Source organism: Notechis scutatus, chromosome 4, assembly GCF_049901735.1.
Source record: "Notechis scutatus isolate UNSWTSFEM ecotype Mainland chromosome 4, rNotScu1.2, whole genome shotgun sequence".
NCBI lineage: Eukaryota > Metazoa > Chordata > Lepidosauria > Squamata > Elapidae > Notechis > Notechis scutatus.
In genome coordinates, this window is record NC_142012.1 from 164,688,147 (window position 1) to 164,715,979 (window position 27,833).

Below are 27,833 nucleotides of genomic sequence, written 5' to 3' on the forward strand. Positions count from 1 at the left end.
ATGAACTACAAGGTCCCTTCCAACTCTGTTAATCTAATTGAATCCTGTCTAGACCCGCCGTTTCTTCCACTTAACCTTATAACGTAATTTTCTGAACTGGATCCTGACAGGAAAATGCCCCAAGGGCATAGATGCGGAATGGGAAGCAGATTTGCCCAAAGAGGCAGGGCAAATTTAAATCCTCTGGGTAAGATCCTGCCCGTGGGAACAAAATTAGAAGGACAAAAGGATTCTGCAGACAAAGTCTTACCACAGAGCAGACAGACTCCTTGGAGAAGCTGCACAGAATGCTGGCGCTAAGCTCGATTTTCCTCCTCCTCCTCCTCTGCCTCCTAGTTGTCCAACTGGTGAGGCTCCAGGTTCGGAGAAGACACTACCCACCTGGACCGACCCCTCTGCCTTTCGTCGGATGCTTATGGCACCCCAAATTTTTTCAATTTAGCCGGGAACTCTTGACGGAGGTAAGAATTTTCTATCCCTTTCGCCAGCTGATTGACTTGGATCAAAAAATGAAGTCTTGGACTGCCATTTGTCAGAAATGGTGTAGGGTCTCTTGCTTGGGTGGGAGGGGTTGGACTAGATGACCTACAAGGTCCCCCTCCAACTCTGTTAACCTGTTATTGTTAGGGGAGAGATGCACCGATACATATTTAGAAGCAAAGAAATGAAGGTATGGAAGATGGCCCTTCAGAAGTAGATACACCTGGATCATACTATCATATGTGGTGGACATGCATTGATGCTAAAAATATTGGACTAGAATACACATGTGGTTGGAAAAAATGTTAAACAACATATAGATTTAAAACCAGAGATATTTTTATTGGGAATTTTGCCTGAAGGTTATAATAAAGAGATAACGTATTTGATTACCAATGTAATTAACAGCAGCTAGAATTGTATTTGCACAAAACTGGAAAAATGAGAAAATTCCGACAGGAGGAAACAATTAAGAAAATAATGGAATGTATAGAAATAAGTAGATTGACAATGGCAATTAGAGAGCAGGAAGAAAGATTATTATAAGATTTGGAATTTATTCTATGAATGGTTAGACAGCAGAGTAAGAAATAGAAATATGTAATAACAGTAACAATATATCATACTTGATTGAGTTAGATTGAGTAAGAGATTGAATATAATTTAGGTAAGGATGAAATATATTTTTGAAAGATAACAATTACAATGTTAATGATAATATAACAATTGACCAATGTGATATAAAATATTGACTAGAATGGTTATAAATATAAACAAATAAGAAATGTGTGATAATGTTATTATGTGCACAAGATATATGACACACTGTTGAACAGAAAGATGGTTTTATTTGTTTGTTTTTGTTATAAAAATAAAAAAACTTTTTCAAAAAAAGTCTCACTTAACAACAGAAATGTTGGGCTTAATTGTGATTGTAAGTCGTGAACCACCTGTCATTTATTGCTAAGTGACATTGTGGCTTTTGTGTAGCCAAAGAGAGTGGCGGTCAAATCTATTTCTCTTTTTCGTAGGAGCTACTATTTGTTCGTGCTCACCATGTCTTCTAATTGGACAAATGTTGATCTCATTTAATAGCACAATAATAACAGGAAAAAAAACCTTGAGGTAAATTTTTAGCCTCTTCTGTTGATTCTCTTCCAACGCCAATACAGTATCTCTGGTCAAGGCATTTTTTTACACTGAAACACATACAATATGTACTATAGTGTGGAAACTGGTAAAAGAAAAGGTACCCCCACTCCATAAAAACGTTCATTCGTGAGAAACAATGTGAAAATTCTCAGAAATACTGTAATAAGTCTAGGGGTAAGGTGGAGAGATCAACAAAATAATTGGAAGTTTTATGGAAATTCCAGATTGGGACGTCTAACTTAGGCAAGAGAAAGAAACCAGGAAAAAAAAATCTAAAGACCTTAATTTGTAAACCTCTTGGTAATCAGGCAGAAATTAGTGGGACATAACAAAGATTTGCCAAACTTAGAAACTGCTGCAAATAACCTTATTTTTTTTTCCTGATAGATGCTTCAGGTATTGCGGGAAAGCATGTATTAAATATCCACATCATATTTTGCATTCCCAAACAGATTTGAAGTGAATTAGGGGATACAGGTAGCCCTCAATTTATGACCGCAATTGGCACCTGTGTTGCTAAGAGGAAGGTGGTTCAGTGAAACACATTTGATTTTGCAATGTGTGTGTGTGTGCAGGATACTCTATAAAACTATGTGATCGGACAAATTTGGGGGGAGGAAAATAAGGGGAAAAAATTCTGCCTCTGCCTACCAGCATCGGTATTCATCTGGCTAGTGTCCTGTCAGTGTGTGAGAGAGTTGAGGGCCTGAAACAGTATTTGCTGTGTGAGCAAGAAGGGAGACAGACAGCAAGGAGCCTGGGCGTGGCTTAGCTCAACTGCAGTTGGAACAGATTTCTTTTCAGGTGGGGAGGGGGGAGTAGAATTCCTTAGCATCAGAGCATCATCATCATCATCATCATCATCATCATATAGGAAATACTAATGCTCTGATGGTCATTTTGAAAAATCCTTTCTTAATGAGCACCTAGAAGCCAAGAGGAAGATAGGTGCCAAATTTCAAATTTTAGGCTTTGCGGTTTTGGAGGTTTTGTGATGATGCATGAGTGGTATTTCGCTTTTAGATATATAGATTATTTATTTATGTGTTGCCATGGTTGTTAAGCAAATCATTGAAGTTCTTAAGTGAATCCTAAGATTGTTAAACAGATCCAGCTTCCCCCATTGGCTTGACTTGTCTGAAGCTTGCTGGGAAGGTCTCAAACGGTGGTCCCAAATCTGGGATGTGGGATCTGCAAATATGTGCCTAGTGTCTGAATTTTGATCACATGATCATGGGGAAGCTGCAATGGTCACAACTGTGAGGACCAATTGAAAGTTCTTCAAACAGACTGTTTAACTTCGCTAAACAGACAGTGGTAAATCAAGGGCTATTTGTAGGACTAGTCAAAGAATCAAAACAGCCATTGGTCTTTATTGGCTTTTAGCTTGTGGTTTAAATTTTTCAAATCAAAATTATACATATAAAATGAAGACAAGCAAGAACTGTTTGGAAGAATCAGCAAAGATTCTATTGCTGAAAACAGACATCACTGGGCAGTGACATAAATAAAGCTTTCAGGTGAACCTAATGCCTCTTTAACAAAGTCCCAATTTTGCTTTTTATGTTGCCAACCAGTGTGCTCTATTGACTGCCAATAGCAACAGTGCTTAAACAGTCTGTCTGTGGTTCCAGAGCCCCCATAGGCCTAGAGCCCTGGTATCAAAAATGAATAGAATAAAATAACATAGCATGGCATAGCACAGAACTATTTATCAAATGTCTGCACCACCCATCTCATCTAAAATCTCTGGGATAACACTGGACAGTGGACAATTTTTATTTTTTCTGGGAACAGGAATAAAAAAAGAGTCCATCTTATCGGTTGCCTCCTCCCCTCCTCCTCCTGTCTGCAAAACTCTCTTCCAGCACTGATGATATTACCTTGTTGGATACTGAAATATCTGCAAGAAAGCAACTAACCTCAGACCCCACAATCCTCCTCTGTACAAACTTCATTCCTTATTAACACTGATGATGTTACTTAATTAGTACTGGAAATATCTGCAAGATAACAACCAACCTCAGAGAGTACCAAGCACTCTACAGTCCTCCTCCTCCTCCTCCTCCTCCTCTCTGTAATGAATCTAATTAATTTAAGCTTTTATTCTTATGAAAATAAGGCAATAGTCACTAGTCTGGTCCAAGAATCTAAAGACCACGTGGGATCGTTTTTCTAACAGATGTCCAAGAGCTACGGGAATATCTTCACGTTGTGGTTCGGGCGCTACCCTGTGATTTTTTTACATGGCTTCCAAGCTGTGAAGGAGGGTCTCACCACTCACCCTGAAGATGTTTCTGGCCGGCCTCTGCTCTCCTTTTTCAAAGCAATGGGAAACAACAAAGGTAAGAACGATCAACTTTCTTCAGATGTGGGCACAGGAAGCGAGACAATGTCCATTTTTTGGGTGTCATCTTTGTCATGATTTAGCTAGTCCTCTACTTACAACCACATTTAGGACCAGAACTTCTGTTGCTAAGCAAGGAAGTCGTCTAGTGAGTTACGCCTGATTTTGCTACCTCTTTTTGCCACAGTCATTAAGTGAATCCAGCTTCCCCCATCAGATTTGCTTGTCAGAAGCTGGCTGGGAAAGTCACAGATGTTCATCACGTGACCCCAGGATGCTGCAAACCATCATAAATACATGCCAGTTGCCAAGCCCCTGAATTTTGATCATGTTAGCATGAGGATGCTTTGATGGTCGTAAGTCTGAGGAGTGGTTCTAAGTCCTCCTTTTTGCAGCATTGTCATAATCTCAAACAGTTGTTAAATGAATTGTTGTAAATTGAAGATTACCTATATAGTTGCAATACATAAAGTACATTCTCTCTAACTTCAATAAACTCTCAATTTTATCTAGAAGAAAATTGCCCATTTTTTTCCAACTGGGAAAATTATTGGCCTCTTTTTTAAAAAAAAAATGATGTTGAATTAGAATAATTGTTTTATGGGGATAATTCACAAAGATTAGAATGACGTTACTGTTCCTTTCTTTAGTTTAATAAGAATTTACATCCTTAAATATTGACATACCCAGCATATGTATTTTTTAAAAATTAAATAAACCTTCCGGGAGTTTGAACTTCCAGGGAAGAAGATGTAGCTGCAAATTTAACGTTAAGGAAATCAATGATCGTATTGTAAAGATGGAATCTGGAAAGATTCCAGGGCCAGATGGCATAACTTCAGAGCACTACAAGTCTATTAAGGCAAGAATAGATGCATTATTATTGAAGAAATCTTGTTAAAAGGAGAACCTGCCAGCTTTATATTATGAACTTGGTATAATAATCCTTTTGAAATGTGAAAAGGACTCTGTGAATTGTACAAAATATTATCTGATTCTGACACTAAGATTTTAACAAGTTGCTTTGGTGAGAAATTTATCGAAGACATAACCAACAATAATTCTTCCGGCTCAAGCAACAAACTTCAGATAATATTTCAGTTTTTGACAAGGTATCATTCCTAAAAATACAAATCATTAGATTTTGGCATTGCTGAATGAAGAAAATAGCATCTGTTCTGGTACAAATTCTGTTTATGGTCCAAGTGATGAAGAAGCATAGCTAATAAGAGTGTACAAAATTTTACAGAGGAAAAATCACTTTCTTAAAATGTCTGCATGGCAAAATGTTCGACATGTTCATTTGTTTGGCTCCCATGTCTTCAAAGAATTGTGTGTACAGCTAGTCCTCAACTTAAAACTATTCATTTAGCAATTGCTTGAAGTTACATCAGCACTGAAAGAAATGATTTGCCACTGGTTCCCACCCTTAGATTGCAGCATTCCCATAGTCGGTCATCAAAATTTAGAGGCTTGGCAACCAAGACGCATTTTTAATGGTGGCAGTGTCCCAGAATCATGTGATCATCATTTGCAATCTTCCCAGCCAGCTTCACAAATAAAGTCAATGGGGGAAATCGTGACTCACTTAACAACTGCAGTGATTCATTTGAGAACTGTAACTAAGAGCAATAGCACAAACAATAGCACCTACCCTATGTACTGCTCCACAGTGCTTTCCAGCCCTCTCTAAGTGGTTTACAGCAGTGGCCCCCAACCTTTTTTGTGCCATGGCCTGGTACCGGCATCACAAAATGATCCGTGGCCCGGTACTGGCATCAGCACGCATGGCAAGGCAAGCTGAGCGACCGGCCAGCCAGCCGTCCCCCGCTTCTCCCCGCCACCTTCAACTCCTCCTTTGTACCTTTGTCGATGGGCTTTGGGACGGCTTCAGGACGGTCGCTCGGCTTGCCTTGCCTTGGGTGCTGAAAGAATCCTCGCGCCTTAGTTTTGTTCGAAGCCGCCCCCACCTTCGATGAAACTAAGGCGCGAGGATTCCTTCAGGACCCAAACGCTGCTTTCCAACCGGAAAAGCTCACCGGAGGCACTTTCTCATCAAAACAAGATGGCGGCGCCTAGCAAACCGGCGGCCCGGTAGAAAATGTTCCATGGACCGATACCGGTCCGGGGCCCGGTGGTTGGGGACCCCTGGTTTACAGAGTCAGCCTATTGACCCCAACAATCTGGGTCCTCGTTTTACCCACCTTGGGAGGATGGAAGGCTGAGTCAATCTTGAGCTGATTAGGATCGAACTCCTGTCAGTGGGCAGAGTCAGCCTGCAATACTGCATTCTAACCACTGCCCCAACAGGGCTCAGCTAGTAAAAAAAAGATTAACAAGATTGTAAAATTGGATGCGACTCACTTAACAAGCCCCCTGCTTAACAATGGAAATTTTGCTCAAAGTTGTGGTTGTAAATCAAAGATTAACTACCGTATATTAGAGGATCCTTCCCTGAGATTATGCTGACAATGTATTGCTATTATACTTTAAAAAAGAAAATTACAGAAATAAGTTTGGATAATACGCAAGATAACCAGAAGAGAGACATGTTCAGATATTTTAAATGCTAACAATGTGTATTAATCAAAAATCAACTCTTGAGAATGGTAGAATGCTAATGCAATTTTGAAATTTGAATTGATTCATCACATGGTTTTTGGAGATTCCTATATAACTTTATTTCTTTTTTTCTGCCCGCCCCCCCCCAAGCATTTTTCTTTGTCATTTACTTGTTTGTTTCTAATGTGTTTTTGCTTGTCTTATTTTCCTTATTTTTGTTCTCTGCTTTGTTTCCCTTAATTCTCTTGTACCCTTTTAGTTGTTCCTAGTTTATTTAGCCTTCCTGTTTTATGATACTGTTTCCTAGTAACTCCAAAGCCCATGCTGCCCACTTGGCAGAATTGGACTTCCAGTTTCAGAGGCAGCTTTACATTACAGATGTGATCAGCCACAGTAGCACAGTCTTTAGAATGCAATATGGCAGGTTAATTCTGCTGACTGTCAGCAGTTCGTCCTGACCAGCTCCAGGTTAACTCAGCCATACATCCTTCTGAAGTCGGTAAAATGAGAACCCAGATTGTTGGGGGCAAGAGGCTGACTCTGTAAAACTGCTCAGAGTAAAGCACTATGAAGCGGTATATAAATCTAAGCGCTATTGCTATTTCAATCACAATATTCTGAGAAAGGTACTGTATTTTGCCCTTCTGTCAGTTCCAAAGATTTGAATAAGGCCAATAATCTGTCATTCGGTGGTTCTGTGTCATCAGGGATTCTGCTTTCCTCGGGCCAGAACTGGAAGCATCAAAGACGATTTTCAATGGCGACTCTGAAGACCCTGGGCATGGGAAAGAGCGCTCTGGAGTATCAGATCGAAGAGGAAGCCCAGAGTTTGGTGGAAGTGTTCAGGAAAACTGAAGGTATTGCTATGGAGGCGAGTGCCTTTATCTTTTGACTGGAAACCTGTATTTTCTTATTTGTTTTAATTTTCCAAAATGTAAAAACTAAGACATAGAGGACAGGCTGCAGTCATTTCTCCGATGTCTGCAAGGGAAGGCAAAGTGTCAAAAAAGATAAAAATAAAGTTTTGATCCTTTTTTCTTGTTTTGTGCAAGGAAATGTAAGATGAGCCAATAAAGTTTATAAATAAATTGAGATAGATGATAGATAGATAGATAGATAGATAGATAGATAGATAGATAGATAGATAGATAGATAGATAGATAGATAGATAGATAGACAGACAGATGATAGAGATTGATAGGATAGACAGATGAGAGAGAGAGAGAGAGAGAGAGAGAGATGATAGAGATTGATAGTATAGATAGATAGATAGAGAGATAGATAGATAAATAGATGATAGAGATTGATAGGATAGATAGATGATAGATATAGATAGATAGATAGATAGATAGATAGATAGATGAGGCAGGCAGGCAGGCAGGCAGGCAGGCAGGCAGATAGATGGATAATAGAGATTGATAGTATAGATAGATGATAGATAGATAGATAGATACCGTGTTTCTCATATAATAAGGCCAGGTCTTATTTTTTTGAGCCCTGAAAAATGGCTAGGTCGTCTTTTCGGGTGACTTAATTCCCCCTTGCATCTTCAGGCGGGCGGGCAGCGAAAACTTGGATGTTGACCTCGGCGTTGGTGGGGCACTCGTATCGGGTCAACGCAGGCAGCACCATATTCGTGTGCAACAAAAGTACTTCCTAACGCAACCCCCACCATTCCCCCCATTTCGCATGTTTTAATATAGGCCTTAATTTGGGGGAGGGCTTAATTTCATTTCATGCCTATAAAACATGCTGGGACTTCCTATTGGGGAGGCCGTATTGTTGGAGAAACAGGGTAGATAGATAGATAGATAGATAGATAGATAGATAGATAGATAGATAGATAGATAGATAGATAGATAGATACATCTAAATAGATAGATGATAGATGAGAGAGAGAGATGATAGATGATAGATGATATATATAGAGAAAGATATATGGATGGATGACAGATAGAGATATAGAGGATAGATATATAAGAGATAGAGGAAGATAGATAGATTAGATAGATCATAAAGAGATAGATAGATCTCTGTTAAACAAATAATTCGCTCAACACTGTTCAACTATTACAAAGTCTGCACTACTATCACTATTAATCTTCTCATCACACCTTATCACCCATCCCCTCTCACTTGTGACTGTTTGACTGTAACTTTGTCGCTTGTATCTTATGATTTATAGTCTCTTTCCTAGATGGTTTGATTGCTTATTGTACCCTGTGATTATTATTAAATGTTGTACCTGATGATTCTTGACTTTTGACGAATGTATCTTTTCTTTTATGTATACTGAGAGCATTTGCACCAAGACAAATTATTTGTGTGTCCAATCACACTTGGCCAATAAAGAATTCTTTCTTTCTATCTATTTATCTATCTATCATTCTATATCATAAATAAAAGATAGATAGATGATAGAGATAGATGATATAGATAGACAGGATAGATGATACATATAGAGATAAGTGGATGGATGGATGGATGATAGATAGATATAGATAGATGATAGATAGGTAAAAGATAAAGATACATAGATAGATGATAGATAGATATAGACGATAGACAGACAGACAGACAGACAGACAAATAGATATAGATGAATGTACAGGTAGTTCTTGACTTAAAACCCTTTGTTTAGTGATCATTCAAAATTACAACAGCACTGAAAAAAGGGACTTTTGACCGTTCTTCACCTGTATGACCATTGCAGCATCCCCATGGTCATGTGATTAATTTATCCTTAGTTCTAGGTTGCTTGTCTCCTTGATTATCCCAAAGGTGCTTCTTCAGGAGGCAACTGGTTTTTCTTGTTTTTTTTCTTTTGAAGACATTTCACTTCTCATCCAAGAAGCTTCTTCAGCTCTGACTGGATGGTGGGGAATGGAATGATTTCTACTCGGGATGGGATTTTACCAGTTTGGACCGGTTCAGGCGAACTGGATGTTAAAGTTACAGTTGGTTCGCCAAACTGGTATTTCAACCCATCAGCTGGCCCAGTCCAGGGGTGGGATGCTACCGATTCGGACCAGTTCTATAGAACCGGTAGCTGTAAAGAGCAGCTGACACCAAATTGGTTCAGTGTTTGGCCCACCCGCCTGCCCGGACTCTAGGCTGTCCTTTATTCCCTGCTTTTCCCTCCTCAGCTGCTTTGCGCAGCGCAGCTGAGGTTGAAAAAGCAGGAAACAAGAGGATTTTCAAATGCCGCGCACTCGCACACAGCGCTTATCAGCTGTCCAGTTGGCACAGCTGATTTCTTGCAAACGCTGCACACATGTGTAGTTTGGAGAACCGGCAAATTGCTCCACTGGCTGGCCCTGCCCCTCCCTACCCACTCACTCCTTACCTGGCATGCGAGCCATCCAACTTGCCTGGTTTGGTAAGTTGCTATTTTTCCTTTCTTTCCCCCCGACCATCAGCTGTTCTGCTCTTCTGGGAGATTTAGATTAGCTAGAAGGCAGGAAATCCTTGGATTTCTTGCTTTCTAGTTAATCTAAAAGCAGAGCCGAACCTTCCTTAGGACTGAAGCTTCTACTTTTCAGTGCAGACTCAGGTAGCTGATGGCAGAAGGATAGATCTCTGAGTGGATCTGTGATTCTGTGAGCAACTCAATCTGCCCGCCTGCTTTGCCTGCTTTGGGGTAAAAGTTGCTATTTTTTAATAAAAATAATAATCAATATTTACATAAATATTTATAATATTTACATACAAGCCATGCCCAACCAGTCACATGACCACCAAGCCATGCCCACAGAACCAATTGTTACAAAATTTGAATCCCACCTCTGGCCGTCCCTCCTGCCCCTTCCCCTCCCAGGAGTCTCCACGTGGCCCATTTTTGATGGAGGTAAGCGCAGGGTCAACGCGGAGGCTCTGGGAGATGGAAAAACACGCCTTCTGAAAGTCCGGAAACGGACCTGTTTCCGGGTTCCAGAGGGCCTCCAGAGCCTGGGGAATGCCATTTTCGCCCTCCCAGAGGCCCGGGGGAAGCCTCTAGACCGTTGGGAGAGCGAAAAACAGCCCTCCCGGAAAAACTGGAAATTACAAAATGGGCCTGTTTCCTCCCTTCCGGTGGGCCTCCAGAGGCCAGGGGAGGCTGTTTTTGCCCTCCCAGAGGCTCAGGGGAGGCCTCTGGACCCTTGGGAGGGCAAAAATGGCCCGAGTTCTCCCCCGAGAACTCCCCCGAGTCCTGGAGGCCCACCAGAAGCCGGAAATAGGAAGTTCTGGTAGGCCCCACCCACCATGGCCATGCCCACCCAGCAACCGGGCAGCGAACCGGTTGCTGGGATTTTTGAATCCCACCCCTTTTTATACTCCTTGCAGACGGCTGGTCATTTGCATCCTTTTAGAGGGTTGTTGAAGCACTTGGAGGTTTATCTGTGCACCTCCTGGTTCCTGTCGTCTGCAATTTTTTCCATCTTCAAAAGAAAAAACAAGAAAGTCCAGTTGCCTCCTGAAAAAGCACCTTTGGGACAACCATGATCTGGATGACTGAGAACCTCCACAGACTCTCCTTGATTAGTTTCCATCCATTGCTTCTTGTCCTGCCTTCAGGGTTGACCGCCTCTCCTTTGTGGCAACCCATCAAAGACTAGAAGATGCTATTGTGTCATTCTTAGTCTTTCTCCACAGGCCCTATGCAATCTTTGCAAGAGGCATGCCAGTCACCGAGTCCCTCTTTCTCTTTGCAGGAAAACCCATGAATCCTTCTTTCGCCCTGAACCTCGCCGTTTCCAACGTGATTTGTGCGCTCGTCTTTGGCCATCGTTTCTCCACAGAAGACAAGACTTTTCATCACCTGCTGGAAGCCATTGAGAAGATTTTCAATGCCTCTGACAATGTCGCGAGTAACGTGAGCTGATCCCTTCTTTCCTTTTTCTCAGGAGAATCAAAATATTACGGTCATTGAACAGGCTCAGAGGTTGGGGTCAAAAAAAAACCTGCCTTGGGTACTAAAGGCTAGCCGGGAAGCAGGCCTATCCGCAGGGAGAGGAGTCCCCAAAAAATCAAAATGGCAGCCATGGTGGTGCAATGAAAAAGCCAGCCCCCTTTTTTGTGGGTCACACAGATGTGAAAGGGACAGATCTATTGATTCAATTGTGGTGACAGCCATCTTTTTTATCCCATCCTTGCTGAGTGAGATTGGTTGGGTTTCTTGTACAGATAGTTATGACCATAATGGAGCCGGCCCATCGTGGTTGTCACTTGTGTTGGTTGTAAAATTGTAAAATCATGGGACCAATCACCTGTAGAGATTCTCAGTCATCTAGGTCATGGGTGTCCCGAAAGTGCTTTTTCAGGAGGCAACTGGACTTTCTTGTTTGTTTCTTTGAAGAGATTAACTTCTCATCCAAGAAGCTTCTTCAGCTCTGAGGGAATAGAAGGATTTACATTCCTTGCAGACAGCTGGTCATTTGCATCCTTTTTGAGGCCACTTGGAGGTTTATCTGTGTCCTCAGGGTCACCTGAGTAGTGCTAAAGGCTCCTGTAGGCTACCATTTTTTCCTCTGGAAATCCATTCCACACCATTCGAAGGACGTCCATCCCAAATTGTATAGCTAAAAGTTTGTAGTGATTCTCAGTCATCCAGGTCATGGTTGTCTCAGAGGTGCTTGTTCGGGAGGCAACTGGGCTTTCTTGTTTTTTCTTTGAACACATTTTGCTTCTCATCCTGAAGACACAGATAAACCTCCAAGTGCTTCAATAACCCTCAAAAAGGATGCAAATGACCAGCTGTCTGCAAGGAATATTAATCCTTCCATCCCCCCCACTATCCAGTCAGAGCTGAAGAAGCTTCTCGGATGAGAAGTGGAACTCTTCAAAGAAAAAAACAAGGAAGTCCAGTTGCCTTCTGAAAAAGCACCTTTGGGAAGTTGATCACATGATTTCACATTTTTTTTTGTGGCAATCAATAAGTAATTTGACCGTCATTAAAGCAAATGCCACCAATATTAAGCAAAGCAAGGGTTCGCTATGGCCGTGATTTTGCCAAAACCTAAAAGTAAAATCTGTTTTTTAGCAAAACCATTTTAAACTATGCCATGTGGGATGCTGAGGTGGGCTACTTGCTTAGCGCTGTACCTGTGGTCACGTGTCTGTGGGGTGGAGTGGGCTAAGGGGTAATCATCAGAACCTGAATCTGGGTTATAATGTATTCCTCCCAGGTAGGTCTGTCAAAACATTGGGACTTTCTAAGTGACTGGATGTAAGTTGGACACTACCTGCATTTATGTCTCTTTTGGGTTCCTTTTAGCTAATGTGCTGATGTACAAAACTCCTGCTTACAGTATTTTGAAAAAATATCTCTGAGGTTTTGCACATATAATCCAAACAAGAACAGCCATCTGTCCAAATAAAACTACACGCAAAAATCATTAAGTCTAGAGTCTCAAAATTGATGTAACTGTCCCTTAGATTAAAGTCCGAGATTATCATTTCCCCTTAGAGGAGAACATCAGACAGTATCATTAGCAGGGATTATTCATCTTAAATATGTAGCTGTCCTTGTCCCCAAAAGGCAACGGGGGGAATGATAATCTCGGACTTTAATCTAAGGGACAGTTACATCAATTTTGAGACTCTAGACTTCATGATTTTTGCATGTAGTTTTATTTGGATGGATGGAAACTAACCAAGGAGAAAAGCAACCTGGAATTAAAGAGAAATTTCTTGACAGTTAGAACAATTAACCAGTGGAACAGCTTGCCTCCAGAGGTTGTGGATGCTCCATCACTTTTTAAGAAGAGACTGGACAGCCACATGCCTGAAATGGTATAGGGTCTCCTACTTGAATAGTGTTGTGGTTCGCTGGCAGCCGGTGCAGATGGCAGCGGAGTTGGACAGTGAAGAAGAAGGGGGACCAGGCAGGGAGTCTGGGGAGGAGTTGGACGAGGGTCCTGCATTCGAAACAGGGATGGAGCCAGGACCATCTGGGAGTGGGGTGCTGCCTTTGGAGCCTTCGGAGTCTGGCAGCAGTGAGCAGGGGACCCAGGGGAGCCTGTTCCCAGTGTGCATGTGCACAGAGCTGCTAGAAGGCAAGGGGCAACTCAGGAGTAAAGCTGGGAGGTGACTGCCCTTCCCATAAGGGATAAAAGTCAGACCTCAATGATGAACGCTTTGCAGGAAGCAAAGTAGTTCAATAGTTTCCGAGTCCTTCTTGAAGCTCTGTGTACTCTGGTCGGTTTTTTCTGGTACTTCGGTTGGTTTATGTTATAATTAATTGGACTTCTGTTTTTTGGCAGCACTGAAAGATGTGCTCTTATCTGGGGGAACTGTTTATAATTAATTCTGGCTGGGAATGAAAATAATTCCCAGTGTTGCATTAAAATAGGTTTTGCTTTTAAAATAAGTTTGTGTTTCATTAAGTTTGACAAAGCCTGGGTCAGAACAAGTAGTGGGGTTGGACTAGAAGACCTCTAAGGTCCCTTCCAGCTCTATTCTGATTGAGGGACCTGGAATACTGCCTCAGTATTGTGTTCTACTAAAATAAAAGGAAAAATTGCCTGGACATTCTCAGAAACCCTGAAAAGGAGAATACAATGCCGAGATATTTGCAAATACAACAATAAAACCAAAAGATAAGAGCAATAAAAATAAGAAAAAATAAAGAAAGAAAAATTAGAAACATAAGGAAATAATCATTCACTGACACTCAGGTTTTTTTCTTCTGCCTCTTTTTCCAAAGATGTTCAAAACAACTAGAATTTAATACCTTCTGGAGTTAAAGGAAGTAAGATAGAATGTTTTGAGTCACATCAAAGTCTTGATAATTTCTGCCAAGAATATTCTCAAAGATCATTCTCCATGATTTTGCTCTCAAATAACAATAGCAATAGCACTTAGGCTTATATACCGCTTCACGGTGCTTTACAGCCCTCTCTAAGTGGTTTACAGAGTCAGCCTCTTGCCCCCAACAATCTGGGTCCTCATTTTACCGATCTTGGAAGGACTGAAGGCTGAGTCAACCTTGAGCCTGGTGAGATTTCAACTGCCAAATTGCAGGCAGCCAGCAGGCAGCAGAAGTAGCCTGCAGTACTGCATTCTAACCACCACGCCACCACGGCTCTCAGTTCCTTTTGCCTCTGTTTAATCCTTATTTTTTTATTTTATCAATATGGCTTCCTAACTCAAGTGATGTTACTTCTCTTCCACCAGCTGTACAATATTTCCCCCTGGATTATGCAGCATATTCCAGGACCTCATCAGAAGGCATTTTCCTCACGTGACTTTGTTCAGTCATTTATAAGAGAGGAGATCAAGAAGCACCAAGAAGCAGACCATCAAGAAAAAGATCAAGACTTCATTCATTTTTACCTGGCTGAAATAGAGAAAGTAAGTGGAAACTTTTTTGTATGAGTGTTTTAGGCAGCTTATAACATAAAGTCTTCCCAACCTTGGCAACTTCAAAATGGGTGGACTTCTACTTCCAGAATTCTCCAGCCAGCCAGCTGTATAGTAGCCTTGAATACCGTCTTCTCTGGGGATTGTGACAATGCAGCATCGGAGCGGATGCCAGGGCTCTGAGACTGATAGGAGCAAATGCCTACCTTTTTTGTCCCTGCCTTCCCCAAAGAGAGAAGGTTGCAACTGTTGAAATTGGCAATGTTAGAAAGTCTGTTTATACTGTATATACCCTGTTTCCCTGAAAATAAGACCTATCCCGAAAATAAGCCCTAGCATGTTTTCTGTGTGTGCCTAATACAAGCCCTACCCCCAAAATAAGCCCCACTTAAGAGCCTGCACAGCTGGCTGCACGCCCATTCTGTCTGGTTGCTTGCGGTATGACCGCCACCAGGTAAGGCGGGGGGTGGAACTACCCCACATGTCGGGGCATAGGTGGCCTGGCTGCGGGGGCCCTGAGGTAAGCCGGTGCAGGGTTTGTGGGCCAGCTCCACCCCTGCCTCATGATGGTGGCAGTACTGGTACACCGCGCAACCTCCTGTCCCACAGCAAGCAAAAAGAAGAAGTGGGCCTCCCGTACATGGGGGAAAAATAAGACACTCAGAGCAAACAAAGAGTACTGTCACCATATGCTTTACTGCTCAACTGTTTTAAACTGTAACAGGAAACAGGAAACTCTCCTCAGAACAAATAGAACCATAGATTACAACCATAGATGCAAACTAAACACTGCCATCTCTTAGCTGAATGATTCTGTAATTGTTGCAATACAAAATAGATTCTAACACATATTCCAACAGGCAAGGAGGAAGAGATGACCTTCAAGATTTCTCAGGTGTTCGTTTCTCCATTTTTGTTCTGCAGACGAAAAACCAACCCAAGTCACCCTATGATGAAAAGAACATGGTTCAGAGCATCTTTGATCTCTTCCTGGGGGGAACAGAGACAGCAGGCATCACTCTCTCCTGGGGATTGTTATATATGGTGCTTTATCCTGACATTCAAGGTGAGAGAAGTATCATAGGATGGATGAGATAGAAGGGATCTTTATAACCCATCTATGCTCAGTGCCTGAAGCTGCTTGTAGCATCTTCATCTGTAAACGGCAATTATTATTGGAAGAATTATTTAGTTATAGGTAGTCCTCAACTTACAATCATAATGCAGGCAGCTCTTTATGGTCTCAAGTCATGACATTTGTTAAGCGAGGCACCCATGTGATTGCCTCATTTAAGGACCCCAATCCCTCCTCTCCTCATTGTGGTTGTTAAATAACCGTCTGGGTTATTGTGGAGCATAGGATGCCTCAGAAGTGGCGGAGTCGGTCAGAGTCAGTCATAAGGGCAAGTGGATTGCTTTGGACCCAAGTTTTGTTCAGGTAATCCCAGGAGCAATGCAGAAGTGTAACTTCAGGCAGGGATCATGAGTTGCTTTCTTCAGCACCATCGTAATTTCCGACAGCCACTGGTCATAAGTTGAGGACTACCTGTACTCAACATTATCCAAATGACAAGGTGTGATCTCCCACTCAAAATATCAGATGGCCCAAGCAAGGTTTGACTTTGTCTGTTCAGACCACTGGCATGATAAGAACATATAATCCAGAGAGGGTAATGGGCATATGAGGTATTGGGAAAGGCTACCTGTTTACTCTTGAATAAACCCAGTAAGTGTTCAGGGTGTTCCAAGCACGCCCAAGATAACCCCCTTTTAGCATCCTAGATCAATGACACTGTATGTTTTGATTAACATCTGTTCATCTCTTCTGATAAGCCAAGGATTGTGAAGAGCTTAGTTGCAGGGAATGGACTTTGGAATATCATGGCTGAAAACTAACTCTTATTTAGTTTTGTCTAGTGGGTAAGACCAAACTAATGAATGGGTCAATGGTTAAAGATGCTGTGCTTGTCAGCTGGAGAGGTTCGTGACCCAAGTTCTGTGGGACGAGTGAGCTCCCGTCCTTTGCCTCAGCTTCTGCCCAGCTTGCATGCAAATGCAAGTAGATAAATAGGTACCACTTCAATTGGGAAGGTAACTGTGTTTTGTGTGCCTTTGGCATAAAGTCATGCTGGCTACATGACCATAGTAATTGTCTTCGGACAATGCTGGCTTCCTCAGCCAAGAAACGGAGATGAGCACCGTGCTCTAGAGTTGGACATGACTCACTCGGAAACCTTTATTTTTTCATGGTTAAGACACCAGGTGTGAAACAAGGAGACAGGCACTCCTAAATCTGCCTTAGGCATCAGATAACAGATAATCAGAGTTGGAAGGGACCTTGTACGTCATCTAGTCCAACCCCCCGCCCAAGTGAAAGTCTTCTTGAAAGTCTCAAGTGATGGCGCTCCCACAACTTCCGAGGGCAACTTCTGTTCCATTGGTTGGTTGTTCTCACTGTCAGAAAGTTTCTCATTTCCAGGTTAAATCTCCCCTTGTTCAGTTTCCATCCATTATTGTCTGGCCTTCAGGTGCTTTAGAAAATAGCTTGACCCCCTTCCTCCTCCCTGTGGCAGCCCCTCAAATATTGGAGGACTTCTATCATGTCTCCCCTGGTCCTTCTCTTTATTAGACTAGCTAAGCCCAGTTCCTGCAACCTTTCATTGTATGTTTTAGCCTCCAGTCCCCTAATCATCCTGATTGCTCTTCTCTGTACTTTTTCTAGAGTCTCAACATCTTTTTTATAATGTGATGAACAAAACTGGATGCAGTACTCTAGGTGTGATCTTACTAAGGCTTTATAGAGTGATATTAGTACTTCCCTTGATCTTGATTGTATCCTTCTGTTAATTCAACTTAGGATTGCATTAGCTTTTTTGACGGCTGCTGCACACTGCTGGATCATATTTAGCTGGTTGTCCACTAAGACTCCAAGATCCCTCTCACAGTTCCTGCTATTGAGCCTGGTTTCACCCAGTCTATATGTGTACTTTTAGTTTTTCTTGCCTAAGTGTAGGACTTTACTTTTCTCTATATTGAATTTCATTTTATTAGATATGGCCCAGTGTTCTAGTCTGTCAAGATCTTGAGATCTTGATCTAGATCTTGAGCCTATCTTTTTGGGTGTTAGCTATTCCTGCCAGCTTAGTATCATCTGCAAATTTGGTAAGTTCCCCTTCTATTCCCTCATCTAAGTCATTAATGAAGATATTGAAGAGTCCTGGGCCTAAGACAGAACCTTGTGGCACCCCACTGCTTACTTCCCTCCATGTAGACTTAGACCCATTAAGGACAACTCGTTGAGTACGGTTTGCCAGCGAGTTGCGAGTCCATCTAGTGGTGGTGCTATCTATTCCACTTTTTTCTAGCTTACTAAGAAGTAGGTTGTGGTCTACTGTATTGAATGCCTTGCTGAAATCTAAATATATTATGTCCACAGTATTTTGCTAGTCTACTAATTTAGTCACTGTGTTGAAGAATGAAATGAGATTGGTTTGGCATGATCTGTTTTTAACAAACCCATGCTGACTGCTAGTTATTATTTTACTTGTTTCTAGATGTTGGCAGATCTGTTTTTTATTATCTTTTCCAGAATCTTCCTGGGTATTGATCTTAGGCTGATTGGTCTATAGTTTCCTGGGTCTGTTTTTTCCCCCTTTTTTGAAGATGGGAACCACATCAGCTCTTTTCCAGTCCTCTGGTAGTTCCCCGGTGCTCCAGGATTTTTGAAAGATATGATGCAGTGGTTCTGAGATGACCTCTGCCAGCTCCTTTAAAGCTCTGGGATGTAATCCATCAGGCCCCGGTGATTTGTTTTCATCAAGATCAGACAGGTGTTCTCTTACTATTTATTTTTTTTTTGCTTATTTTAACTTTTATTTCTGGTCTGTCTTTTACAGTTATGTTTTTGGTGGGTTGAGCTATAGTTTCTTTTTGCATGAAGACAGAGGCAAAGAATGAGTTGAGCAGTTCTGCTTTCTCTCTGTTGCCTGTTACTTCCCTGCCATCTTCTCTCTTTAGTGGACCGACTGTTTCCTTGATTTTTTTTCTTGTTATTTATATGTTGGAAGAAACTTTTTTTTTATTATCTTTGACTTCTGTTGCAAGTCTTTGTTCGTTCTGAGCCTTTGCTATCCTGACTTCGTCTTTGCAGATTCTGGCTATCTGCTGATATTTTGCCTTAGTTGTATGTCCTTCTTTCCGTTTTTTGTACTTGTCCTTTTTTTCTTTCAATTTGCCAGAGAGATCTTTGTGCAGCCATGCTGGTTTCTTCTTGGATTTCTTGTTTTTCTTTCTCAGTGGTATTGTGTGGTCTGGGCTTCTATGATCATACTTTTTAGAGTTTCCCAAGATTCTTGAGTTGTTTTCCCCTTTAGGATTTTCATCCATGGAATCTTTCCCAAGTTTTCTCTGAGTTTATTGAAATCAGCTCTTTTAAAGTCCAAGACTCTGGTGTCATTATGTCCTGTTGCTTGTGTTTGTGTTATGTTGAATTCTAGTATCAAAACTGACTAGGTGACTCTGGGCCAGTCATTCTCTCAGCCCAAATCCCAGGGTTGTGGTTGTGGGGAAAATACGAAATAGGATGGGATGGGGATGGAATGGAATAGAATATAATATAATAGGAAGGGACCTTGGAGGTCTTCTAGTCCAGCCCCCAGCTCAAGCAGGAGAACCTATACCATTTTAGAAAAGTGACTGTCTAGTCTCTTCTTAAAAAGTTCCAGTTCTTAAAAACCTCCAAAGAGGAGGAAGGAGTATTAGGTATGTTCACTGTTTTGGGTTGTACGTGAAAAAGGTGGAATTAAAATATTAGTTAATTCAATTGCCAGTTTAAGCCTATTGAATGACTGGTAGTCCTTGATATGTGATCACAAATGGGACTTGAACACTTCTGTGGTTGGTGGATTTTTAGGTGAGTTGATTTCAAGACCTTTTTTTGTTTGCCATGGTCATTAAGTGAATCATTGGTCATTACGTGAATCACACAGTGATTAAGCACATCAGCTTCCCCCCATTGACTTTGCTTGTCAGAAGCCATCTGGGAAGATTGCTAAACTTAAAGTTGCCAAGGTTGAACATCTCTGGTAATTTAGACTTGTGGACTTTGTTAGGAATATAAGTCACCTAACAGGTATTTGGGTTAGAAATATATAAACCAGGATAAACATTTTAAAACTGTATCTTTAAGAAAATGCAAAACTGTAATTAGGTGTGGTTTCTCAAACGGCCATAAGATGGAGCCAGAAACCTGGTTTGTTTTAGTCTGATTCTCAGAAGAGAGTGTGAGTGTATCTCTGTTTTGCCGTTCCTCCATTTCTTCTAATTGACTGATATTACTGGATTTAATGTAAGTCTGTTACTGAACTGTTTTTGACACTGGACTTTGCTACTGGATTATCCCTGGATTGAAAACTGACTGATTTAACCTGTGAATGACTTTGGACTGCCTATTTTGAACTTTGCTTAAACCTTTATTGAAAGTAAAACCTTACATTTACTGTACAGTGTATCTGTGTTCTGTGTGTGTTTTATTCAAACACTTCTCTCAAATACGTCTCCCTGTATGCGCTCATTCTCCTAACGGGGAATTACCTCAACAGACTTCAACTCCCAGAATTCCTCATCCAGCATGGTGGATGGGAGAATTCTGGCAGTTGAAGTCCACTAAACTTAAAGTTGTCAAAGTTGGACACTCCTGGCAACTTTAGACTTGTGGACCTCAACTCCCAGAATTCCTCAGCCAACAAGGCTATCGGGGGAATTCTGGGAGTTGAAGTCCACAAAACGTAAAGTTGTCAAGGTTGGTCACCCCTGTTCTAAATAATTCCCTCCTGCTAGGCTGAGCTTCTGCCATTAATAAACCATGGGCTGGCCCTGGATGCTTATTCAATCTTAGCTCTAGTTAATGTGCAAAATCTTTGTTTCTTCACAGCCAAAGTTCAACAGGAAATAGATACACTCCTAATACCGGGCCAGTCAGTCTGTTATGAGGATCGCAAGAAACTTCCGTACACAAATGCTGTGATGCACGAAATCCAGCGTTTTAGCAACATCATTTCGACTGGAATGCCCAGATACTGCCTAAGAGACACAAAGATCCAGAAGTTTCTCATTAGAAAGGTAACCGATTTCCTGTGATCTAGAACCTTCTTTTCTTTTCTTCCCCATATTGCTAGAAGGAAGCACATGCAATACAGGGAATCGTCGGTTAACGATGGTAATTGGACCGAGGACTCTGTTATTAAGCGGGACCGCATCAACTTACAGTGGCGGTTCTGGCAATTCCTAATATGCTCATTAAGTGCAATATCACATGATTGACATTTGTGACCTGTCAACTTTCCTACTGACTTTGCTTGTCGAAGCCGGCGATGAAGGTGGCAAACAGCAGGACAATGTGACCGTCGTAATTGTGAGCCAGTTGCCAAACACATGATCACAATTAGTCCTTCTACTGATTAATTGTTCTATCAGGAAATTTCTCCTTAGTTCCAGGTTGCTTCTCTCCTTGATTAGTTTCCATCCATTGTTTCTTGTCCTGCCTTCAGGTGCTTTGGAGAATAGCTTGACTCCCTCTTCTTTGTGGCAGCCCCTGAGATATTGGAACTCTGCTATCATGTCACCCCTAGTCCTTCTTTTCATTAAACTAGACATACCCAATTCGAGCAACTGTTCTTTGTACATTTTAACCTCCAGTCCCTTAATTATCTCTGTTGCTCTTATCTGCACTCTTTCCATAGTCTCCACATCTTTTTTATATTGTGGTGACCAAAACCGTGCACAATATTCCAAGTGTGGTCTTACCAGGGCTTTATAAAGGGGTACTAACACTTCAAATGATCTTGATTTTATCCCTCTGTTAATGATGCCTAGGACAGAACTGACCGTGCAAAGTGTTATGGTTGAAACTTTGAGGACCAGCCATAAGTCCTTGTTTCAGCGCTGTTGTAACTTTAAGTAGTTGCTGAACGAACAGTTGTTAACAGAGGACTACTACCTGTGTTTGTATACATTCATAACCACAGCTGCTGTTCTCCAGAAATGTCGGACTTCCATATGTTCAAAAATCTGGAGCATTTCGAGAGAAGACAAGTGTGTGTGTGTGTGTGTGTGTGTGTGTGTGTGTGTGTTTGTAAAGAAAGCAGCAATAATTTATTGGCCTACAAGTTCATGACCACAGCTACAGTATTCCCAAGCATCTAATACCGTAGTACGAATAATTATCACTGTTCATTTGTTTTGTGATTTGTGCTGTTTCCTGACATGCCTTTTCCCTGCCCAAAATTCAAAGGGGGAGATTGTGTTGTGACAGTGTGACCCATATATTGTCATCCTTGCGGTTAGCTATTGCTGGAAGTTAAAACCCTCTCCTAGGAAAATGAAATATTTTAGGATATACTACAAGGCAGAATATTTCCCCTAACTCAGAAGCAGAAGTTCACCCCCACCTTTGTTAATTGGGTGGACCATTCAGGCCTGGGCCAGAGTATTCTACATAACAAAGCCCTCTACCCATCTCACCACCTGGCCTGGGAAGATTGCATCAGCCAGCACTCAGGTGAAGCCATGTGGCCCAAACAAAGCCTACAAAGTTATCTAAGACCCCCACCTTTGGGAATCTGACAGCCAATGGAATACGTTTCTTACACAGGAATAGGAAACATTAAGGTGGGGCCCAACAGAGGGTATAAAACTAAGGATCTCTCATCATCTTGCCCCTTCTTCTTTTCCTTCACGCAACATCTTGAATCATGCGATCATCCTATCCACCATTAAACCATCTTAACCATCTTAAACCATGTTTCCAGTGTCTTTTTCCCCATTTGGAACTGAACCCAGAAGGATATTTCTTCCAACACTATGAAGTGCATCTGTTTCCAATGACCATCCTTCACTCTGATTCCTTGACCAGCTTGGCATAATTAGCCCTCATCAATCTTTGTCTGAAACTAAGGTTATTCTTTGTTAATGCTGAAGCACAAACATTGAAAAGTCATTTCTTGCTTTGCGCACACAAAAATGGATGTTTGATCTCTTTGGAGTGGAGCTCAGCTTCTGTCACTTCATAGAGACTTATATATCATAACAAATCAACAAATCAGAAATGGTTCCGCTTTGCTTTCTCTCAGGAGGAATTGTTTTTCACCTGCCCAGCCTAAAGTCGAGCTCAGATGTCCCAAAGGTACTTTTTCAAAAGGCAACTGGACTTCCTTCGTTTTCCTTGAAAACGTTTCGCTTCTCCTCCAAGAAGCTTCTTCAGCTCTGGCTGGATGGTGGGGAAGTCAGAGCTGAAAAAGTTTCTTCGATGAGACATGAAATATCTTCAAGCAAAAACAAAGAAAGTCCAGTTGCCTTTTGAAAAAGCACTTTTGAGACAACCATAAGCTGGATGACTGAGGCCCTCCATAGCCGTTGAGCCCCGATAAATTTCCTGATACGTTCTCATCAGGTCTGTTGGAAGTTAAAACCTACCCCACTCCTAGAAAAATGAAACATCCTGGGAAATATTAAAAAGGCAGAATATTTCCTCTAAAAAGAGTAGAAACTCAGAAGCAGAAACTCACCTCAGAAGCAGCAGCTCACCCCCACCTTTGTTAATGGGTGGGCCATTAGGCCTGGGCCAGAATACTTTACATAACAAAGATCTCCAGGTAAAGCTATAGCAATTGCTCAAAAGCCCTTTCAGTGCATCATCATCCAGCAAGGCTCAACCAAGCCTGGAACTCAGGACAGCCTACAGAGTTGCCCCTGCATGGCCACATGGGAGTCTGACAACCAATTAGAAACAAGCTCCAATTCAAATCCCAACGAAGGTTATAAAACCCAAGCACTCTCAGCACCTCAGCCCTTTCTTGATCTCTTCCTTCACCTTGAAGCATGTGATCATCCTTCCTTTTCACTCTGGAGCTTCAAGCCATGTGGTCCTGTCCACCATTAAACCATCTTTCCAAACAGCCTCCATGTTTCCAGTGTCTTTTTCCCCACTTGGAACTGAACCCAGAAGGATATTTCTTCCAACAGGTCCAACCTGCTTAATTTGTTTCAGATCAGCCAAAGTCAGCATCAAAATTTAGATTTATTGGGATCCCCCCCCCCCTTTTTTTAAAAAAAGCAATGACTGTTGTTCAACCTATTTGTGTTTTTTAAAAGAGCGTTCCTTAAAGCTATGTATGGATGATGAAATTTCCTGAGGATTTCTCATCTCGGCCTCCGTTGCCAGCAGATATAACCATCTTTTTTTCTTCCCTCAGGGTGAAAGGCAAAACTTAAGTGCTCCTTCTCTTTCTGACAGGGCACCACTGTCTTCCCGAACATGGCTTCGGCCTTGTATGATTCCAACGAATGGGAGACGCCCCTCACGTTCAACCCAAACCATTTCCTTGACGAGGACGGGAATTTCACCTGCCGAGAAGCTTTCATCCCATTTTCTATAGGTGCTCGTTCAGCTTGTTAAAATTTTCATTGATTCTTTAATGAGATGCGCTGGTGGCGCAGTGGTTAGAATGGAGTATTGCAGGCTAATTCTGCCAACTGCCAGCAGTTCGATTCTGACCGGCTCAAGGTTCACTCGGTCTTTTATCCTTCTGAGCTTGGTAAAATGAGGACCCAGATTGTTGGGGGCAATAGGCTGACTCTGTAAACTGCTTAGAGAGAGTCGTAAAGCACTGTGATTCTGTTGCCCTTCTTTCCTTCCGTTTTCCTTCCTTCCTTCTCCCCTTCTGTTGTGGCACAGTGGTTAGAATGCAGGATTGCAAGCTGACTCTGCCCACTGACAGGAGTTAGATCCTGACCAACTCAAGGTTGATTTAGCCTTCTATCCTTCTGAGGTGAGTAAAATGAGAACCCAAATTGTTGGGGGCAATACTTCTCAGAGAGGGCTGTAAAGCACTGTAAAGTGGTATATACCGTATTTATCGGCGTATAACACGCACAGGCGTATAACACGCATCTTCATTTTAAGAGGGAAATTTCACTCCCACCCCACGCGCGCGCTTCAATCCACAGTGTCCCATTCTGCCTGCCTGCCTGCCTGCCTTAGTTTCTGGTTGTTTGGGAGCAGCTTCGGCTGAGAATAATAACTATTCGCCTCTTTTACTCAGCCGAAGCTGTTCCGATTCAACCATTAACGAAGGCAGGCAGGCAGGCAGAACGGAGCACTGCGGGCGGGCGGGCGGGCGGGCGGACGGGATGGGGTGGGGAGAAACGGGCGCTTCAGGGAAGCTGCGGCGACAGGAAAAGCCCCCCGCTTCTTTGAAGCAGTTTCTTCCTGTGCTGGTGGAGGAGCGAGAGAGAGACTGAGAGAGCTGACCCAGAGAGAAGGACAGGCTTCGGTTGCTTCCTCCCTCCCCTTCTTTCATTTGTGTCCTTGATCCCCGATCCCAGCAGCATTCACCGAAGGCTTCTTAACATTATATCGGCGTATAACACGCATACATCATTTGCCCCCTATTTTCAGGGGGAAAAAAGTGCGTGTTATACGCCGATAAATACGGTAGGTCTAAGTGCTATTGCTGTTGACTGTTCCTGTTTCACCCCTCAAACACTGCTATAAATATGTATTTAGTGATGGGCATGACTTCTGATTATGGGGAAAGATAGAACCACTGTCAGCATTCCTCAGTGAATAGTAATCTGTACCAAGAGTTTTTAAATCACAAAAAAAAAACATTTTGTGGTAGATTGTCAACAGGGATATCTGTAGATATTAAAAAAAATGATGGCAGCCAATCCAAGCACCACCCAGTTTGCATATTCTTCAGTCGTACAGCTGGGGTCATCATCTTGATTTAAAAAAAAAAAACATCCTGTGGGCTCACTGTTACGCATGCCACATCCTAGTCTTAGGTGGTTTGCAACAGTAGCCTGTTTCATGGAGTTGCCATAATAATGCACATTGTGGATCAGCTCCAACCATGGATAGGAATACTACTTTGGGAAACATAATCTGATTATGTAAATAAGCTCATATGTCTGTTACGAAAATGCTGATACATAGATAAATCAATCAAAAAACAGATGAGGCAGCTGACTGAACAGACAGAACTTGTGTGTGAGAGAGAGAGTGGGGAGGGGGAGGGAGAGAAAGAGAGAGAAAGAGAAAAGAGAAAAAGAAGAGAAAGAGAGAGAAAAAGGGAGAGGAAGAGAAAAAGGGAGAGGAAGAGGAAGAGAGAGAGAGGAAGGAAGAGACAGAGAGGAAGAGAGAGCGAGAGAGGGAGGGAGGAAGAGAGAGACAAAAAGCAAGAGAAAGAGAGGGGGAAGAAAGAGAAAGAGGAAGGAAGAGAGAGACAGAAAGAGGAAAAGAGGAAGAGAGAAAGAGAGAGAAAGAAAGAGGAACAAAGAGAAAGACAGAGGAAGAGAGAGAGAAAAAGGAAGAGGAAGAGAGAAAGAGAGAGTGGGGGAGGGAGCAGGTAACGGTATGTGCTGGCAGTTTCAGTTTTGCTATAATGCCTTGATCATACTATACAACCAACGAGTAAGTGGCTGGATTTATATGTATGAGAAATTGGGAAGAGGCTAGGAGAGAAATGGAAGGAATGTTAGATGTAACAAATCCAGAGACAGGAGAGGAATTTCTTGATGACTTGTCTCATAGCCTATTTTGGATGGAGTTGTACAGGTAGTCCTTGATTGAGCCCCAAATTTCTGTTGCTAGGTGAGACAGTTGTTAAGTGAGTTTGCCTCATTTTACGACCTTTCCTGTTATAGTTAAGTGAATCACTTCAGTTGTTAAGTTAGTAACACAGTTGTTAAGTGAACCTGGCTTCCCCACTGTCTTTGCTTGTCAGAAGGGCGCAAAAGGGGATCGATCACATGACCCCAGGACACAGCAACTGTCATAAATATGAATCAGTTGTCAAAACATCCGAACATAAATCACATGACCATAGAGATCCTGCAATGGTTATAAGTGTGGGAAAATAGTCATAAGTCACTTTTTTTAGTGCTTTTGTAACTTTGAATAACCACTAAAGGAATGGTTATAAATTGAGGACTACCTATATTCCTCTTACCGGACAGTGGTGGGGACAACAGTGTCCAAGGGAATTCAGGTCAGGCACATTGCAAGCTCTAAAATCCAGGAGTGGGGAACAATGGCCCTTGTATGAGTTTCGATGGCGCAGTGGTTAGAATGCAGTACTGCAGGCTACTTCTGCTGACTGTCGACCGACTGCAATTTGGAGTTCAATTCTCACCAGGCTCAAGGTTGACTCAGCCTTCCACCCTTCTGAGGTGGGTAAAATGAGGACCCAAAATTGTTGGGGGCAATATGCTGACTCTGTCAACCGCTTAGAGAGGGTTGTGAAGCACTATGAAGCAGTATAGAAGTCTAAGTGCTATTGCTATTGCTATGACCTGTTGACTTCAACTCCCAGAATTCCTCAGCCAGCATGAAGAGAAACTACAGCTGGGATGTCACTCAATTTACTTCTATAGAAAAATTGGTTAGAAATCACAGGTGTTCCTCTAACCGAGGGGTGGGGCATGATGGCCCTTTTACAACTTGTGGACTTCAACTCCCAGAATTCCTAAGGCAGCCATGTTGGCTCAAGAATTCTGGGAGTTGAAGTCCACAAGTCATAAAGGGTGCCATAGTTCCCCACTTCTTCTCTAATCAATCACTACCAGCACTGATTTGTTGTTTTCCTCTCCATTCCTAGGTCATCGAGTATGTGTGGGAGAAAATTTGGCAAAAACGGAGCTCTTCCTGTTCTTTAGCAACCTTATGAAAACATTCAATTTCTACTTGGCCGACAGATCAAAAGATATAAAACTTGACCCGGTTGGGGGAGGCACTCTGAAGCCCCGTCCCTTTAACCTCTGTGCAATTCCTCGGTAGGCCCATATGTCAGTCCTGAATGGCAGCTGTGGATACTGGGACAGGGAATCCAAGCAGCTGGTTTTCGTCTACTCCAACTTTTTGTCTGAAAATAAAGCAAGTTTCCAGCCAGGA

General features: G+C 42.2%; 1 protein-coding gene across 1 annotated transcript; it reads left to right on the forward strand.

Moving 5' to 3' along the window:
• On the forward strand, nucleotides 1-27,833 carry LOC113430890 (cytochrome P450 2J6-like). The gene is made up of 9 exons (XM_087965522.1): nucleotides 1-461; nucleotides 3,815-3,977; nucleotides 7,249-7,398; nucleotides 11,233-11,393; nucleotides 14,696-14,872; nucleotides 15,806-15,947; nucleotides 20,814-21,001; nucleotides 24,174-24,315; nucleotides 27,541-27,833. The coding sequence occupies exons 1-9, from the start codon at nucleotides 288-290 to the stop codon at nucleotides 27,717-27,719; spliced, it is 1,476 nt and encodes a 491-aa protein (XP_087821648.1). The 5' UTR covers nucleotides 1-287; the 3' UTR covers nucleotides 27,720-27,833.